At 34.9% G+C, this 17,250-nt stretch overlaps 2 protein-coding genes across 3 annotated transcripts; one reads left to right on the plus strand and one right to left on the minus strand.

The window, feature by feature from the left end:
* Positions 1–1,442: 1,442 nt before the first annotated feature.
* On the plus strand, positions 1,443–4,699 carry LOC309474906 (uncharacterized protein; the record flags this gene model as incomplete). Its single annotated transcript, XM_082137525.1, has 4 exons — positions 1,443–1,502; positions 2,236–2,553; positions 4,281–4,600; positions 4,664–4,699. Exons 1-4 carry the CDS (start codon positions 1,454–1,456, stop codon positions 4,697–4,699), a joined length of 723 nt encoding a protein of 240 aa, XP_081993651.1. The 5' UTR covers positions 1,443–1,453.
* Positions 4,700–7,847: 3,148 nt separating this feature from the next.
* Positions 7,848–17,250, minus strand: LOC309476118 (uncharacterized protein). Of its 2 annotated transcripts, none has more exons than XM_082139319.1 (7): positions 17,145–17,250; positions 14,147–14,482; positions 13,439–13,753; positions 12,945–13,058; positions 11,825–11,853; positions 8,827–9,610; positions 7,848–8,683 (listed from the first exon to the last, which is right to left on the minus strand). In XM_082139319.1, exons 1-6 carry the CDS (start codon positions 17,245–17,247, stop codon positions 9,488–9,490), a joined length of 1,020 nt encoding a protein of 339 aa, XP_081995445.1. In that variant the 5' UTR covers positions 17,248–17,250; the 3' UTR covers positions 7,848–8,683; positions 8,827–9,487. The 2 variants fall into 2 exon arrangements, with proteins under 2 accessions (XP_081995445.1, XP_081995444.1); XM_082139318.1 differs by having other exon boundaries at positions 12,945–13,067.

A 17,250-nucleotide genomic window follows, 5' to 3' on the forward strand; every position in this document is an offset into this window, starting at 1 on the left:
CAGATCAAAGTGCTTATGCATTTCTCTCCGATACGATAGGGAATGAAATGTGGAGGATTTTATCTTTGACAAGATTGACAGGTCAGTTTGCGTGACAGGATGCGTGTAACTAAGCGACAGAGAGCAACCGTTAAAGACGCAATTGTATGACGTGATAGTATGTCCCATAGCTTGTCTACTCTTCTGCTACAACCACTAGCTCTGCACCCCTATATCTTAACTCATTACTCCAGACTTCTGCAAGTGAACATTGCCTTGCGGTGCCATCTCAGACAGGCACAAAATCACTTTCACGGACCTTCACCTGGACTGTTCCCTGCTGGTGGAATGACCTGCCTAACTCAACCTGAGCTGCTGTCCAGCCATTTACAAGAAAGAAAAAAACATATTTTTCGGGAACACTTGACCCATTAACACTAACACTTTCTATATCTATTTAAAAAAAGCTGTGTATTGCATTAGACAGACCCAGGAATGGTCACGGCAGCAGATAGATGTCCTATTGTTGATTTGATTGCTTCTATTGTTCTCCTCATTTGTAAGCTGCTTTGGATAAGAGCGTCTGCTAAATGATTAAATATAATTCTTCTAGGACTTGCTTGGCTCTCCTCCCGTTCTCTGTAAATTGAGACCTTCTGCTGTCTTGTATTGTCATGTTGGTCTTGTGTTGTCGTGTTTATGGTTTTATATTTGAATAAAGAGCCCATTACTCTGCATACTTGAGTCCTCGCCTCATCTCTTCACCCAAACCTTAACAAATATATTCTAAACTTTTAAATATGATCCTTTTGTTGTTATCTCTTTCCCTGCTGTGTCAGACACTGTTTCTCATCATGTTTTTTTGTTTGTTTTGTTTTTTGTTTCCTTAGATAAAAGGGTCTTAAAAGCTGTTCACAGCAGCAGGACAGGAAGACACTCTTCACCTACAAACACTATGATCTCAGTGCCCAGTCTCTGATGCACAAGATGTGTGTCCACCCAACAGAACAAACCGCGTCTCTGAAAAAAAAGACCACAGAGGGTTTCAGTTTGACTCAGAAACCAAACTTAAAAACTGGTTCTGTGAGATCATGATGCTATGCAGTTTAAACTTTTTACTTTGGTTTTTCCTTATACTAAAATTGAGAACTGAATAAATATACACAATTTTAAAATCACCAGAGTTACACTATTTTACCATGACATGTAGTTCATCCCCAATTCACATAATATTCTTCTAATAGCTGTGTAACAGTCAGATCAAAAATAATGTTAAATGATAAAAATAAAGAATATTTTCACCCATTAAGAACAGTTTAAGTCTCAATAAGGGCCAGATGAACTATAACATTATATCATGTGCAAATGGAGAGTGTGAAACTAGGAGGGTCAAACTCTGTCGTGGGAGGATTCACATAAAGGAGTGTTTTCAGCAAATAGTTTTATTAGATCAGACACTGAACTACTGAAGAAAATGTTTCACATGTTTGTTTTGTTGTGTTTTTGCTGGTGGAGCCTGACTGGTAAGTTATAAAACATTTTTACGGTTTAATTTCTTTATGGAGTAATAAAGCTCCTGCTACTGTTCAAGTTACATCCGCTATTGTTTGTACCAAATAAAAATCACTATTGTTGTGAGATTTACTTTGGATTCAGCTCTCTGTTTGAAATTGAAATTTTAAATGTTCAAGTCTTGAATGTAAGTATACATAAAGAATTTGTATTTTTTTAAATGTTAAATGTCAAGGGAAATAATGGAAATGTCTATAGTGAATGTTTAAATTGAAGGCATCTTATGTCATATTAAATCTTAATTTGTAATTAAGGATTACAAGTAAAAATCTTCCCTAGCTATCTATAAGACATTTATATACATACATGTGCAGTAATCATAAACATTTACACAAGTCATGGTGCGCATTAAGGGATTCAGATGCAGTGAGCCTGTTTTATCAAATGATGTCATTTATTTAAAACATTTTTTTTTAAATATCCATCAGATTTAAACCTGCACTTTCAAGCTGTAATTATTATCATGTATATATTGTTTAAATCTATTATTGCTCTACAGCAGATAAGTTTAAAACACATTTAAGATTAAATAATTACTTCACATACATCTGTCTTTCATTTGCTATCTTATTTGTATCTCTGCTTATTTTATTCAGTTCACATTTAAAGTTACAAACTGATTTCAGGCGTGGTAAACTGTCATTAATACTAATCTGTGATAATTTGTCCTTGTATGTTCTCCAGGAGTGTTTGGTGTTTCAGTGTCAGTGATGGAGGGAGATTCTGTTACTCTAAACACTGATCTTACTGAAATACATAAAGATGAAGACATACTGTGGAAATTTGGAGCTGAAACATCCCTCATAGCTGAAATCAGTAAAGCTGCTGGGCTTTTCTCCACAAATAACGGCATTGATGGGAGATTCAGAGACAGACTGAAGCTGGACGATCAAACTGGATCTCTGACCATCACAAACACCACAACTGAACATGCTGGAGATTATGAAGTACTGATAATTGGAGTTAAGTGGTTGTCAAAAACATTCAGTGTTTCTGTCTATGGTGAGTAAGGACAGCATTTTTGCTAATTTTTATATTTACATTTAGTCATTTAGCAGACGCTTACATCCAAAGTGACTTACAGTTTAGGACTAAATTAAGCGAGTTATTGTGAAGAGGCAAAAACAATGCAAGAAGGGCTCAAAATACAAAGTTCAGGCATTGTTCAGAGTAGCATAAGCCTGATAAGCGAGGATTTAAGGAAAAGGAAAGAATTTGTTTTATTATAAAAAAGGTTAAGTGCTCACGGAAGAGATGGGTTTTCAGCTGTGTTTTGAATGTTGTCAGGGGATTCTGCATTGGATGAGGGTGGGGAGAGCATTCCACCAGCATGGAATCGTGAATGAGAATGTTCTGGAGAATGATTTTGTGGCTCTCTGTGATGGACGATCTGATCGTAGGTGTCTGGTAGGGATGTAGACTCGTAGGAGCGAGTGAAAATAGGAGGGAGCTGAGCCTGTGATAGATCTGTAAGCAACCTTGAACTTGATGCGAACAGCGAGTGGTAGCCAGTGCAGAGAGATGAACAAAGTGACGTGGGCCCTCTTGGGCTCGTTGAAGACAAGACGAGCTGCAGCATTCTGAATCATTTGTAGAGGTTGTAGTGGATTTTTCCCTAAACCCAACTATTTAGAAAACTGTTGCATCTACTCATCGACACAGAGCGTCTACAAATCGACACTTAATAACCTTTATACTCTTGCTCTTTGCGTCTTCCGTCGACAACTGGCCGAGTCTCTTACTCTAACTTACTTGCTTCCCTAAACTGACCTGCTGCGCAGCAGAAATGAACAGACAAACATCAGCAAATGTCCTCTAAATGCTTTAATAACGGCCAGGAGATCTTCCTGAGCAGTTCTCAGGGAATCTCTCCCAAGAAGCAAGGCCGGAGGATCTCAGACAAATTCCATTGAGAAATCCCACCGTAAAACACAGATACCACAGTTTTTATAGAATCGAGAAAACAAATAAGACTAACATGTCATCTTCAATATGATTGGTTCAATTGGTTCAAAAGCCCCAACCTTTTTCCTCTGTCACTGGCACAAGCAAACTGTTTTAATGATGACTTCATTCGTTAATCACAAGATTCTAACAGACTGTCTAGTTTCATTTCCCAAACTATGTTATTTTTACATACATACATACGCACACAGTCAAAGTTTTCCATTGGTTTTGTCACAGTACATCCTGTTCAAATTGTTAGATGTTAAAGTTATAAGGTTAGATGTTAGAAACATGGTTAGTTTATTATACAGTTTAAAATTTCCACGACAAGGTTTAGTTGCACATGATGGAAGTCCAGCCAGAAGAGCATTGCAGTAGTCAAGCCTAGATATGACCAGGGCCTGGACTAGAAGTTGTGTTGCATGCTCAGTTAGGAAAGGCCGGATCTTCCTGATGTTGTGCAGTGCAAACCTGCATGATCGAGCTGTCTTTGTAATTTGGTCTGTGAAGGTCAGCTGGTCATCAAATATTACTGATGCCTATTGGCAAATAGTAAATTGAGCAACAGGAGAACTAGATATTATAAAAAAACAATAAAAAAAAACACTTATGCGCTCTCCCAGTATTCACAGACTGACCGCTTGTCCTGTCTGTAAATACTTATATGATGAAATGATCAAACATTTCAATACTGACAGACAGTCACTACTTGTCATCACACTAAACACTCACTCAGCATACGATTGTCGATTGGATTTATTTACATTTATCTTGCTTCTCAGCTCGTCTGCCTGTTCCTGTCATCATCAGTAACTCTTCACAATGTTCTTCATCATCATCATCATGTTCATTGGTGTGTTCATCAGCGTTGAATGTGTGTGATGCGACTCTCTCCTGGTACAAAGGAATCAGTGTATTGTCCAGCATCAGTGTGTGTGATCTCAGCATCAGTCTCTCTCTACCTCTGGAGGTGGAATATCAGGATAAAAACACCTACAGCTGTGTGCTGAACAATCCCATCAGCAACCAGACCACACATCTGGACATCAACACACTCTGTCACACATGTGCAGGTACCACAGCACTGATGATTTTAGTTGAAGTCAGTGCTGATATTAACGTTTAATGACTGATCTGATCTCAGTTTGATGTTTTTATTCCTCAGACTCTGTCCGCTGTTGTGGTCCTACTGAAGCTGTGATCCGATTGGTCCTCTCTGCTCTGGTGGGCGTGGCTACTGTCATTGTTCTGGTTTATGACATCAGATCCAGAAGAGCTGAACAAGATCAAGCACATACTCACACATAGAAGCTAATTGTTGCTATAATTTCTCATATAGGCCTAACTGTTTATACACTGTATGTATGCATGTATGTATATATATATATATATATATATATATATATATATATATATATATATATATATATATATATATATATATATATATATATATATATATATATATTAGGGCTGTCAAAGTTAACGCGTTAATAACTCGTTAACGCAAAATCATATTAACGGCACTAATTTTTTTAACGCGCGATTGACGCAGCGCGTATTTTCTGTTTGACCCGTGGCCCAACCCCTAGTTGGAGAAATGGAGATACACAGTGTTGCCAACTTAGCGACATTGCAGACCCCTTTAGCGATTTTTTCCCTTCAACAAAGCGCCCAAACCTTATTTAGTTTCTGAGAATCTACCGGTACCGCCGGTACTGCTCTCTCAGCACGCGCGCGCGCCTCTCTCTCTCGCTCGCTCTCTCTCTCTCTGCGTCTCACGCGAAGGAGCAGCGCTTTAATTCAGTTAAGCACAGATATTATGTTGCTTCACTAATTTTACAAGTATAGCCGAAATCAGAGCACAGATATTGTCTTTATCTTATGTGAATTTGATTTCACCAGACGACGGCTCGATTATCAGAATTGTTGTGCAGATTAACTTAACATCTTGGAAGGGAGAGCTGGTTATGTCTTAATGGGTCGCGTTTCAGTCACCATTTCAAATTCATTCCGTTGTTTGACAACAGAAACAGTAAAATATACCAATGAAAACAGTTTTATTGAGAATTTAGCTTCATCAAAATGAGCACAGAGAGAGACAAACTACAATGTAATAATAAATAATAAATGTACATTTAGCATTTTCAGAAGAGCTGCCCTGTCATGCAAAATCTAAACATGTTTGTGTTAGTAAATTGCTCAGTGCAAAGAAAGAGAATAATGGGAACCTGGTATTTCTTTGTTCTTTCTACATGTGTCTAATAGACATGAACAAGTTCTTTGAAAAACATCTATGACCTTTGAAACATGTCTGGTCTTCATGCTCTATATTGACTATGGTTTCAATAATAAACATACATTTGCATAAAGAATCTATATTTATCCATGCCCACATTGATTAGAGTATTACAAACTTGAAAAGTATTAATTTAAGGTACATTTAGAACAAATAAAAAAATGTGCCATTAAATGCGATTAATCGCGAGTTAACTCATGACAATCATGCGATTAATCGCGATAAAAAATTGTAATCGATTGACAGCCCTAATATATATATATATATATATATATATATATATATATATATATATATATATATATATATATATATATATGTGTGTGTGTGTGTGTATGTGTGTGTGTATGTATGTGTGTGTGTATGTATGTGTGTGTGTGTGTGTATGTATGTATGTATGTGTGTATATATACAGTATATATATATATCTTTATTTATTTTTATGGCTTTACATATTCTGGTATAAATGTTAATTTTTCTACACCAAAAATCAATATTGGTACAGCTTGTTGTAGTGGGGCAAGTTTAACAGTGTTACATCGTGCATCTGTGAAAAACTGCATGGAAGCCCATTTAGCTACAAATCATGGTTTGGTAAATCATAATTATGGTATTAATAAAATAAAAATTTGAGAAGAAAAAGCTAATATTATGACATTTTAAGTGATAATTATAAGATAAAGTCGAAATTACGACATTAAAAAGTAGAAATGAGATTAATAAAAATAGGCTACAAATGATGACAAAAGGTTTACATTTATACCATAATTTTGACCTTTATGTCATAATTATGTCTTTGTCCTACGTGATAATTTAGAGCTTTTGATCTCATAAGTCTTTTAGTGATAATCATAACTTGGTAGCCCATGCTATAATTTTTTATCTCTTTGTTGTTGGGTGTTTTTTTTTTTTTTTTTTTGGTGACGAGAACATTCTAGCGGCTATATTTGCCCTACGCAAGGAGTAGGCCTAGGTATAGCTGAGAGATTAAAAGTGTACTAAATTTGCCTGTATAAAGCTGAATTTTCAGCATCATTACTTCAGTCTTCAGTGTCACATGATCCTTCAGAAATCATTCTAATCTGATGATTTGATGCTCAAAAAACATTCATTTGAAAACAGTTGTGTTCAATTTTTTTTTAGGATTCTTTGATGAATAAAGATCAAAATCCAAATGAAAAGGCACGAGAACCGCCTGTTTTGTCCGTATTAATTTAAAATGTTTGTGGATTTAATAAGAAAAGTTAAAAGTTTTGCCACTTGTATGGTCAACTTAATATATAATTGATATAAGTAATTGAATAATATGTTGTTTAAATGTAGCCTACTGCTTAAACGTGAATATGTCTATGAAATATTGTAAAACTGTACAAAGAATCACAATGCTGAAAAAGCATTTTCAATTTCAAATTTTAGTTTTGAAATAAAAAACAATAAATAAATGTTGTGTTTGTACAGCCGCGGATGTTTTGCGCACTGCAAACGTGGCATATGTGAAAGAGCCCGCAGAGAGTGGCAAGTCGGACCTGAGGGCTTATAATCAATTAAACGTTCAAATATCATGATTTGTTATGAATTGTATTCATTACACATGTAAAATCAGTTACACATGAGGCTGATGTGGCCTACTAATTTAAATAATCCTTTTGTTTTTGTTTTGTTTTTTGCTCTTACTGTTACATATTTTGATTGTTTTGAAGTTTTTTTTTTTTTTTTTTTGCTCAATGTTTGTTTAATTTAGTGGTTCTCCATTAGCATAGCAGAAACCAAATTATTAGGCTAATTAAAACGTTCTATTTTAAGTTTATCACATTATTAAATACTTAAATCCCATTTACTGCTTGTTTTTTGTTAGCATGCTCTGCTGGACATTTAGTCAAATATATCACAAGCACATCATCGCTCTCTAGTGTCCAAAGCAGAAATCACATCTCTATAAAAATAGTGCACATTTACCATTACAGTTCCTGTCTCCTATAGTAATTATTATTTTTATTAACAAGCAGTATTATACAATTATTACTCAAATCACGACTCATTGTTAGCGAAGTTCACATTATTTATGATAATTTATTTTACAAACTCGCAGGATCAAGACATTTTTGCCCAAAGTGCTTTACATTAAAATAAAAAAGAATAAAATATACAGTATCAAACATAGTAACAAATCTCACAGACACCACATAACACATTGAAATGATCTATTATAAGTGGTCAATGATAAATGGGCCTTGAGCAGGTTTATTTGTGGGTTCAACTTTAAGGCTTGTCCGTGGGCTAAACGTTTGTCATTGAATAACAGCATCACAACAACATCACTTAAATCAAATGTAGAGTGACAGAAGAAATATAAAACTGAAGTTAAACATAACCAGCAGAGCAAAAAATATATTAAAGAAAAAAAAAAACTGTGACATTTAAATCCAGTGAAGATGTATTATTGTGAAGAAACAAACTTTGTTGTATTATTTTAATTTAATACTGTGAAGCTGCTTTGATACAATCTGTATTGTGAAAAGCGCTATACAAATAAACTTGACTTGACTTGAAGATAGAGTTACAAATAGTAATCTTGTTGTCCAAAAGGGTTCAAGAACAATGTAACATGCATGGCACAAACATTATGGTACAATGAACTGAGAGACAAACTCAAATATAAACAGGTGTGCTAATTAATAATAAAAAAAAATAAAAAGTAACCAACAAAAAGCAGGTAAATTAAACAAATGAAACAGGTAACTAAGGGAAACAAACAAAGTCCATGAAAACAAAGTCATTTTAACACACTCATTTTAAAACATAGCTTTTGAAATATCCAGGCAGATAATCAGCTGTATATATATATATGCACTTGGAGTTTATTTATCCCTTCACAAACCTTTTTTTCTTCAGAACACGCACACACGCACGCACACACGCACACGCGCACACGCGCGCACACGCACACGCACACGCACACGCACACGCACACGCACACGCACACGCACACGCACACGCACACGCACACGCACACGCACACACACACACACACACACACACACACACACACACACACACACACACACACACACACACACACACACACACACACACACACACACACACGTAACATTTAATGGCGGAGAATAGTGACTCATCTAGTAAAATTGAGTAGTAAAATAATGCATATTATCCAAGTGTTCTGAAGGCTTACGGTAGGGTTTGGAAAGAATGGCTTGAGTGAACATAAACATTTGAGAAAGACAACGCATGTTGTCACATCAGTGTACTGAATATGTCTTAAAAGTGACAGCAGCCTAATATATTATAATACATTTGAGCATGTTTTAACAATGAACATAGGTGTGATTGGCAAAGGACAAAAAAGCAGGACGTTCAACGTTCAATGGACCAAATACATGAAGACTATAAAAATTAATAATGGCAACTTCAGTTTTAGGAGTGCAAACTCAATTCAGTGCTGTTGTTTGATTTAATTTTTAAAACTTTATTGCTGGTAAAGTATTTTTTTAGAATGCTGGAAAATATTTAGGCTACATGTTTAAATGTATTAAACAAATATAAGATGAATTATTGCAGATTAGTTTCTGTTGTAGTGTTGAATTTGGTGCAGAGTTGAAATTTGACTGGTATATACGCACTATTACTCTGTGAGCGAAGTGAGTTTCAATGTTTCCCCTGTGATTTCCTTTACTTGCCATCTTGTCTTAACTCAACGGCAGCCACATTCTCATTTCCATTAAGGATCGCCCCATTACCAGCAGTCACTGGTTCGTCAGTATATTTTTTGAATGAGGCAGTTCCACCATTCTCCTGTAATAAAACAGATTCATAGAAATTAACAAGATTAATGTCACAAAACACACACACAAAAAATACAAGAGACCGGGAATACTTTTTTTCCTCATATTTGAGGAATATACAAATGCTTTTTCTGTAGAAAATATTAAAATGTCCTAAATGTGGGATTTTTCACGTCATTAATCTTCAGTCTGATAAACTGCAACACAATATCATCTACTTTCCTACAGCAATACATCACTGATGCTACAGTATTAATACTGTATTAATAATATTACTGGTACTCTTGCTCTTTTAAAAAAGTTGTACTTTTTATTTGAATATAATTTAGTTTAAGTGGGAGTCATTGATACTGGCTCAACTGTGAAGATCTGCATCCATGGAGAAAATAACGAATAAGAAAATGAAACTGTTCACATGTACATTTATGTTACACTCAGATCAGGTTAATTATAGTTAACTAAAACTAAAACTATTTTCGTTACTTGAAATAAAATAAAAGTTAAAGGTATAGCGGAGGATCTTTCCAAATTTTAGATAAGACCCGCCCTCTCCACTTTTTGAAAAGTTTGATTGATTCACCAGAATGATTGACAATTAGGAGGACCAATAGTATAGGTTACCCACCAGGAAGTAAAACATCCTCCGCTATACCTTTAAGTGAAATAAATATAAAAAAACTATTTTATTTCAGCTATTTTCCAAGGCAACATTTCTCATTTAGTTCAACTTGATGCACTAAAATAACTAAAACTGAAATAAAAAATAATAAAAAATGTATACATATAAAAAATAAAATAAAAACTATTTAAAATGACAAAAACCCCAACGAAATTACTAAAATTTTATCTAAAATGAAAGCAGAAAATATAAACAAATATATAAAATATAATACAAAATATTAACGAAAACTGTAATAGTATCTCAGTAGTACTAAAACCATTTTGTTAATGGAAATTATTATTACAAAAAAACTACTTTATATTACTTTTAAAAACTTATTATATTTCAACTAGTTGCTAAGGAAATACTTGTCATTTTCATTTAGTTTAACTTGAACTACTGATATAACTAAAACTAAAATAAATATTAATAAAAAACTTTGTAGATCAGGGATGGGCGACTGGCGGCCCAAATGTCTTTTAATACTGGAGCACTCGGATGGCCAATTTTAAAACAGTAAGTAATGGAAAGATTGTGTTCAGTTTATGATGTTGATACTAAATCAAATCAGGATAGTTCGCAATTTCCAGCCGATCCCCATATTAATTACAGCGTTGGATGTGTACGCAAAAACAAAACAAAAAACAATTAATGTTTTTCAGTCATGATGGTAAACGGATTCTATTTTTTTTTTTACCAAGTTCAAGGTGCCACCCATATGTTTGGTTTGATGGGAGAATGAAATCTGTGTTGAAAGATTTCAATGTATATTGCCATTACGCCACGTCACAAACGAGAAGTATGAAAGATACACTGGTGACACCAGATTTGCACTTGTCTTAGATTTCAAAGGTAAAATGCATAGTCAACAAAACCTTTTTGCCAAATGCATGACAGCACTGAATTATGTTCTTATAAATGTATAAAAATAATATTTGTATTAATGGTAATATGTGGATATGGATTATGTAATAACATTTGAATAATCACTTTTTAACTGTTCCCTGAGGTTGAGTTGAGAATGTTCTCAAGACTTGTAATCAAAAATATCACACCTGTACATTAGTTTGTTACAAAATTACAGACAATGCAATTGAGAAGTTTACATTTGCTTGTTGGGGTTGGCTAATATTGCTTGTCTGAAATTTTTTTACCATTTGTATTAGCATAATTGCACAAGTTGTATAGTTAATAAAATCTTTAAAAACTAATTACATTAATTATACATTGATTTCCCTCAATAAAAAGTAAATTGAGTGTAAAAGGTGTGAGTGTGGATTAGTAATTTGGCCGTCGTCACTATCGAAGTCCATCCCTGATATAGACATTAAAAAACTACAAAAACACAACTTAAATTAAAATGAAATATATTAAAATAAAAACAAATTCAAACTATTTATAAAAATAATACAATCTCAGTTATACTCAAATAACACTGCATAACACCATACTAATATAAAACTGTATTCATCCCACTGTTCTCGTATTGAAACATCTGAGCACTGAGAATCTGGTGTAAATTCAGTTTATTACAGGCGGACAGATTCAGTGCTCATATCTCACCTGATGGACATTGAGCTGCGCCCTGAGTCCTGTTTGAACAAATAATAATCACATATTACTTTGGTTAATTATATAGAATAGAAATAGAACAACAATAGAAATACACATTTTTACATATTATAAAGTTTTTTTTTTTTTTTCATACAATAAACCTAATATTTCCATCTTGTTAAATCAGCTGTTTGTCACCCCGGTTTCACACCGCAAGCGTGAGCGGCGCGTATTTTTTTCGGCGTCCATGTTAATCAATGAGTGCATTCACACCAGGAGCAGGAGCAGCGCGTGAGCGTCAAGCAGGAGCGTTGCGTGAACAGCAGTGCAGCGGGGGTTTCGGCGCCCAGTCTATTTTTTGCTGTGCTGCTCACGCTCAATTAAAGTGAAAGCACACTTTTGATGGACAAAATAAATGTGATTTAACACAAAACGTGCTCAAAATGCACAGAATAAGCATGTCAAGAGTTTTAACAACAATGCCAATGTCTAGTGTTTTAACAATTATGCCAGAAAAGATTGATTAAGTATAACAAATATGTGTTTACCTATTTACATTTTTTAATTATTCGTTTTGGGTGAAAGTATGGTAGTATTATAAAAATAAAATAAAGTCAAACTAGCCACAAAATAAGATATAAACTTTATTTGAGTTTATTATATAATACACAGACACTATGCTATATAGGCTCTAGTAAACATGTGCGTGCGGCAGATGATGTAAACACAACCTGTATCAATGGATGACACGAGGAGGTCGAGAAGCACAAAGTGCTTTATGACCCAAAAAAAACAACACGTTCTAAAAGGAATTAAAACAAAATGTTTAAATACGTACGGCGGTAAAGTAGACCATGAACAACGATTTTAGATAAAACAAACTCTTCCAGGTATTATAAATATGCTTCAAGTTATAATGTATAAAAACAAAAATGTTGAAAGAACTTGTCATTGTTTGAAATGGTTTTATTGTCTGCCGAACACGCAGCCGCTGCTGTGACGCTGTACTTAGCTACGCTTCCAGTGTGAATACTCGCGAGAGTCTGCTGCTGCAGTGACGATGTAGTTGCGCGGACGCGCCGCTCGTGCGCCGCTCACGCTTGCGGTGTGAAAGAGGGGTAATACTCACTTTTCCTTCTTCCTTGACGCTTGCGATAGTAAATAACAGCTCCAGCTGCAGCAGCCACCAGCAGAACAACAGCAGCACATATTCCTGCAGCAGGTCCTGAAGACACACCTGAACCTGGAACAGCTGAAGACAGACATCATTATTACTAGAGAGAATGATAATCCATCCAGTATTTTTCAATGTATCTTTACAACTTTCCACATTGGGCTTCAGTTGTATATTGGTAAATAGTGTCATCTGGTACATTTTTATGACCACAAGCTAAAACAGCTTTACTGTGAGCTTAACTGGAAACAGCAGTGTTCACTGGGAAACATTTCTAATTTTAAGCCTTTTTCATGTAAATAACGTTAGACTTAGAAGTGATAGAGACCTAATATATATTTTATTATTCAAAACTGCAGTTTTTAAAACAGGCCACAATGAAAACAATAATACTGAACTGTATTTTAAAAGTAGAGGGAAAAAGCATTGACTAACTAAATTATACTCACCAATGACAGTTAATACAGGAAATGTTCTGCCAATACTGAATCTGATGTTGTTGAGCTTTAGTTGATAAACTCCAGAGTCTGTGTTTCTGGTGTTCATGATGGTCAGAGATCCAGTCTGATGATCCAGCTTCAGTCTGTCTCTGAATCTCTCTTTACACTGAACATCTGTACAGATCTTACTCTGATCTCCAGTGATTTCAGCGATGAGAGTGTCATTAAAATGCCACGTCATCACATCATTTGGGTTTCTTACACCAGGATCAAAAGTAACAGATTCTCCCTCCTTCACTTCATCTCGTTCAGCAGCAGAAACACCTGAAACACAAATCAACAGATGTTGGAGAATCTTTTGCTGAAAAAAACTCAACAACAAGATAACTGATACATTTATCATAATACAACAAAGACATGAAAACTACTTCATATGTGCTTATAAAACACATACTTACTGTACAACTAAAACCCAATAATTATGATGATTAGATACATTTAAACAGATCATAAGAAAAGATGATCAGGAATTAAATTATGAGAAATCGTCTTTTTCACCAGAATAAAACTAACAGATAAAACTAATGGATCACCAACTAAAAGATATTCGTTTTAAATAATTCTGTTTTGTTTAGTGATGCTGGTAAAGAGAAAAAGCAAACACAATGTGATTTAAACACATATAACCTGCTTTTAAATATTCATTAAATGACTCACCACGAACAGAAACACTGAAGGAGTCTTCAGTGATGTCGCCACTGTTGATGATCTCTAGTTGATAAACTCCAGAGTCTGTGTTTGTGGTGTTTGTGATGGTCAGAGATCCAGTCTGATGATCCAGCTTCAGTCTGTCTCTGAATCTCTCAGTGCCTTCATTACACTGAACATCTGTACAGATATCACTGAGATCTCCACTGATTTGAGCTATACGAGTGTCCTTAAAATACCATTTAATATCTTCTTTTTGTTTTGTTTGAACACCAGTGTTTAGAGTGACTGAATCTCCCTCCATCACTGACACTGGCACTTCATCTGCACCAACACCAGACACATCTGAAGAAGAAATAAAGAGTTAATAATTATTATAATTCAATCTGGGATAATGGGACAAAAATGAACCAATCGGAGGCAGGAGAGTCAATTTCACTGGGAGTTTTCAGTTTTCTTGTAGACTGTTTGCTTTGTTCCAAAACAGGGACTTAAATTGTTACAAATGTTTTATTTTCTTCCTGGACCATTTTGCTTTCACAAGGCAACATTTCAAAGCATACCTCATAGCATCATCACCCACTGCATTTTATGCAACACATTTCCAATTATGAATTATAATATAGCTTGGTTCGTTGGTCTGTTGGGTCAGATTGCTTTCTCACCACAACAGAAACGCTCCAGAGTTTGTTTTTGTTCAAGCAATCTCAGACTTTGCTGTGGATCTGTTGGAAAGTTTTCTTTCATCGAAGCAAGACCAGGAGACGTTGGGATTAAGCAGAAGTGATTTATTGGGATCGTCGCTGTATGTTGTCTGTAGTGTTCTTCCAAATCTAACTCAAGACAGTTGCCTTGCAAATTTATAGACATTTAGGGGGAGGGATTTACATTGAGGTTGAACAAAGCATGCAAATTAAGTATACACGTTAAGGAACCCGCCCGACTCCAGCATGTTACCAGTCTCAATCCAATCAGCATAACCATTCAAACGCATATGTGCTAATCCAATCAGCCCAATGATTCAACATCTGGGCTGTGGCTCTGAGTGAAACTGGGACTCCAAGAGCCATTAAAGACAATAAGGAGAAAACAGGAATTGCATCTTTGCTGAGCAGAATCATTATCTCAACCTTAAACGCTAAATGCAATATTATTTACCGTGATGTTATGTATGGAAGCATATTTGAAATAGATTTAAAATTTGTAACCCTTCAGATCCGAGCGCTACTGCTGCGAACGAAAGGAGAAAACGTGACAGGTTCTGAAACAAATGCTCCAAATCAGCCAGGTGTAAAAACGTTCTAAGATTTCGATACAACACCGGACCCATTCATGTCAATACTACTACCATAGTACTAATATATTACTTGTATTTTAATTTACATACACAGCAGCTGAATGTGTTTGTTTTTTTCAAAGCAAGATATGGAATTAAGTATAGCCTGTGTAAGGCTTGTCTGGAGCATTTGTTTTGGAACCTGGTGCGTTTTCATCCTTAGTTTGGTTTGTTGAGCCATGTAAAAAGTTTAAACATGGAAACTGAGCTCGGCCCAAGATCGCGTGACTGAGGAGTGTTCACCAGAACGCAGTTCAACCCAATGGACCACGCTGCATCATAATTCATAATGGGAAATCATTCATTATTTATTATAACTTATTAATAAAAATTAATAATGAATTATTATTATAAGTTATTATAATTATCTATTCTAATGGATCAATTATTTTACATGATCCATGTTTTAGGGAGGTTTATCTTGCAAGTAAATACATTATTTTATTATTATAAATATATTCTTATAAATCTGTTCTTTTACATGGTAATAGGGTGAACTGCCAGTGGATTGTGCTGCTAGGCAGAAACTGATTGAACCCCTACAAACAAAGTATTAATCTCATTAACCGTCATAGTTTTCACTCTGAGTTTCATTAAACATTAGAAATGCTTTGGCAATACACTGTCATGTCACTAAAGAACAGTTCTGATTTTACTGTTTTTAACACAATCATGTTGCAGCATTTTACTTGGCACTATATTTTTTTAAATCTTTACTTTTGGTATTTTGTATTGTGTTTGTTGGTGTAGCAGCATCACCCAGAAAAAAAAAAAAGAAAAAAAATCATAACAATTTAAGTCCCTGGAACAAAGCAAATGACCTACAGGCCTGAAAACACCCCATCTCTTCCTTTCATTTTCAGGGTTCAAGGTTCAATTTCTCCATTAATTTTGCATAGTGGCAATGGTAATTGAAAAATGTTAACCATAATAAAAGTATTGGTAATAATAATAAAACGAAAATTAAAATAAAACAAACTTTAATGGGAAACAGTAGCCTATTAACTGGCAGCCTGTACCATATTTATTAATTGTAAATTAATAGCATAGTAGGGCTACTGAAATCGTTTTAAACCAGATAATTACAAAACTACCACAGGTTATCATAAATTAGTAGCAACTTATCTGCTCAAAAATAATAATAATGAAGGCAAATTAATTAACTGACTTGATTTCGTGTATCTGAACTGTGACAGCAAATTAAGCTAGGTTACCCGTCTTTCCAATTAATATTAGGTAAAGCGCTAGAATGCTTCATTTCATTTCATTTCATTTCATTTAATAATGGGCGATCTCCTGGTTAACTACATAGACAGTATATAAACGTTAACTACAATACCCATAAGGCAACGCTCTTTCAGCGAACACGGAAGTAAGTTAACGGTGTCTCGTTCATTTTCAAAACAAGTTGCACTTTTAAAAATTTTATACGAACGGCCACTGTAAACTTTATTTTACAGCTGGCTCAGTGCAAAATAAACATTTGCATTAGGTTGCTGTGCTTTTTCTGTCCCTTCTATCCTCAGACACGTGTCTAAAACTAAAACAGCTCTTCACTCCTCCCATAAAACAGCATCAGTTAAGAAATAACAAATGGACTTCTGTCAAGTTTAACTTGTAACACAAAAACTGACAGAACGGAAATGAGATCGTGACAAATGTATGTCTTACCGATTCCGAGTAGGACAAAAACCCATAATTTCCACGAGACTTCAGAATTCATTTTTCCCTGCTTCTTCTTCTTTGGATTTTTACGGGCGCTCGGAACTGGCATCCA

This window comes from Leuciscus leuciscus (genome assembly GCF_965113295.1).
Source record: "Leuciscus leuciscus genome assembly, chromosome: 15".
In the NCBI taxonomy this organism is placed as follows: Eukaryota; Metazoa; Chordata; class Actinopteri; order Cypriniformes; family Leuciscidae; genus Leuciscus; species Leuciscus leuciscus.

What these genes read in the sequence shown, in the direction of transcription:
- LOC309476118 (XM_082139318.1), bottom strand. Translation starts at nt 17,247, where the DNA reads ATGCCAGTTCCGAGCGCCCGTAAAAATCCAAAGAAGAAGAAGCAGGGA. An exon ending in TTTTGTCCTACTCGGAATCG is followed by an intron (nt 14,483 to 17,144) that starts GTAAGACATACA and finishes TTTCTTCTTCAG; the next exon opens with ATGTGTCTGGTGTTGGTGCA. An exon ending in TCCTGTATTAACTGTCATTG is followed by an intron (nt 13,068 to 13,438) that starts GTGAGTATAATT and finishes GTCTGTCTTCAG; the next exon opens with CTGTTCCAGGTTCAGGTGTG.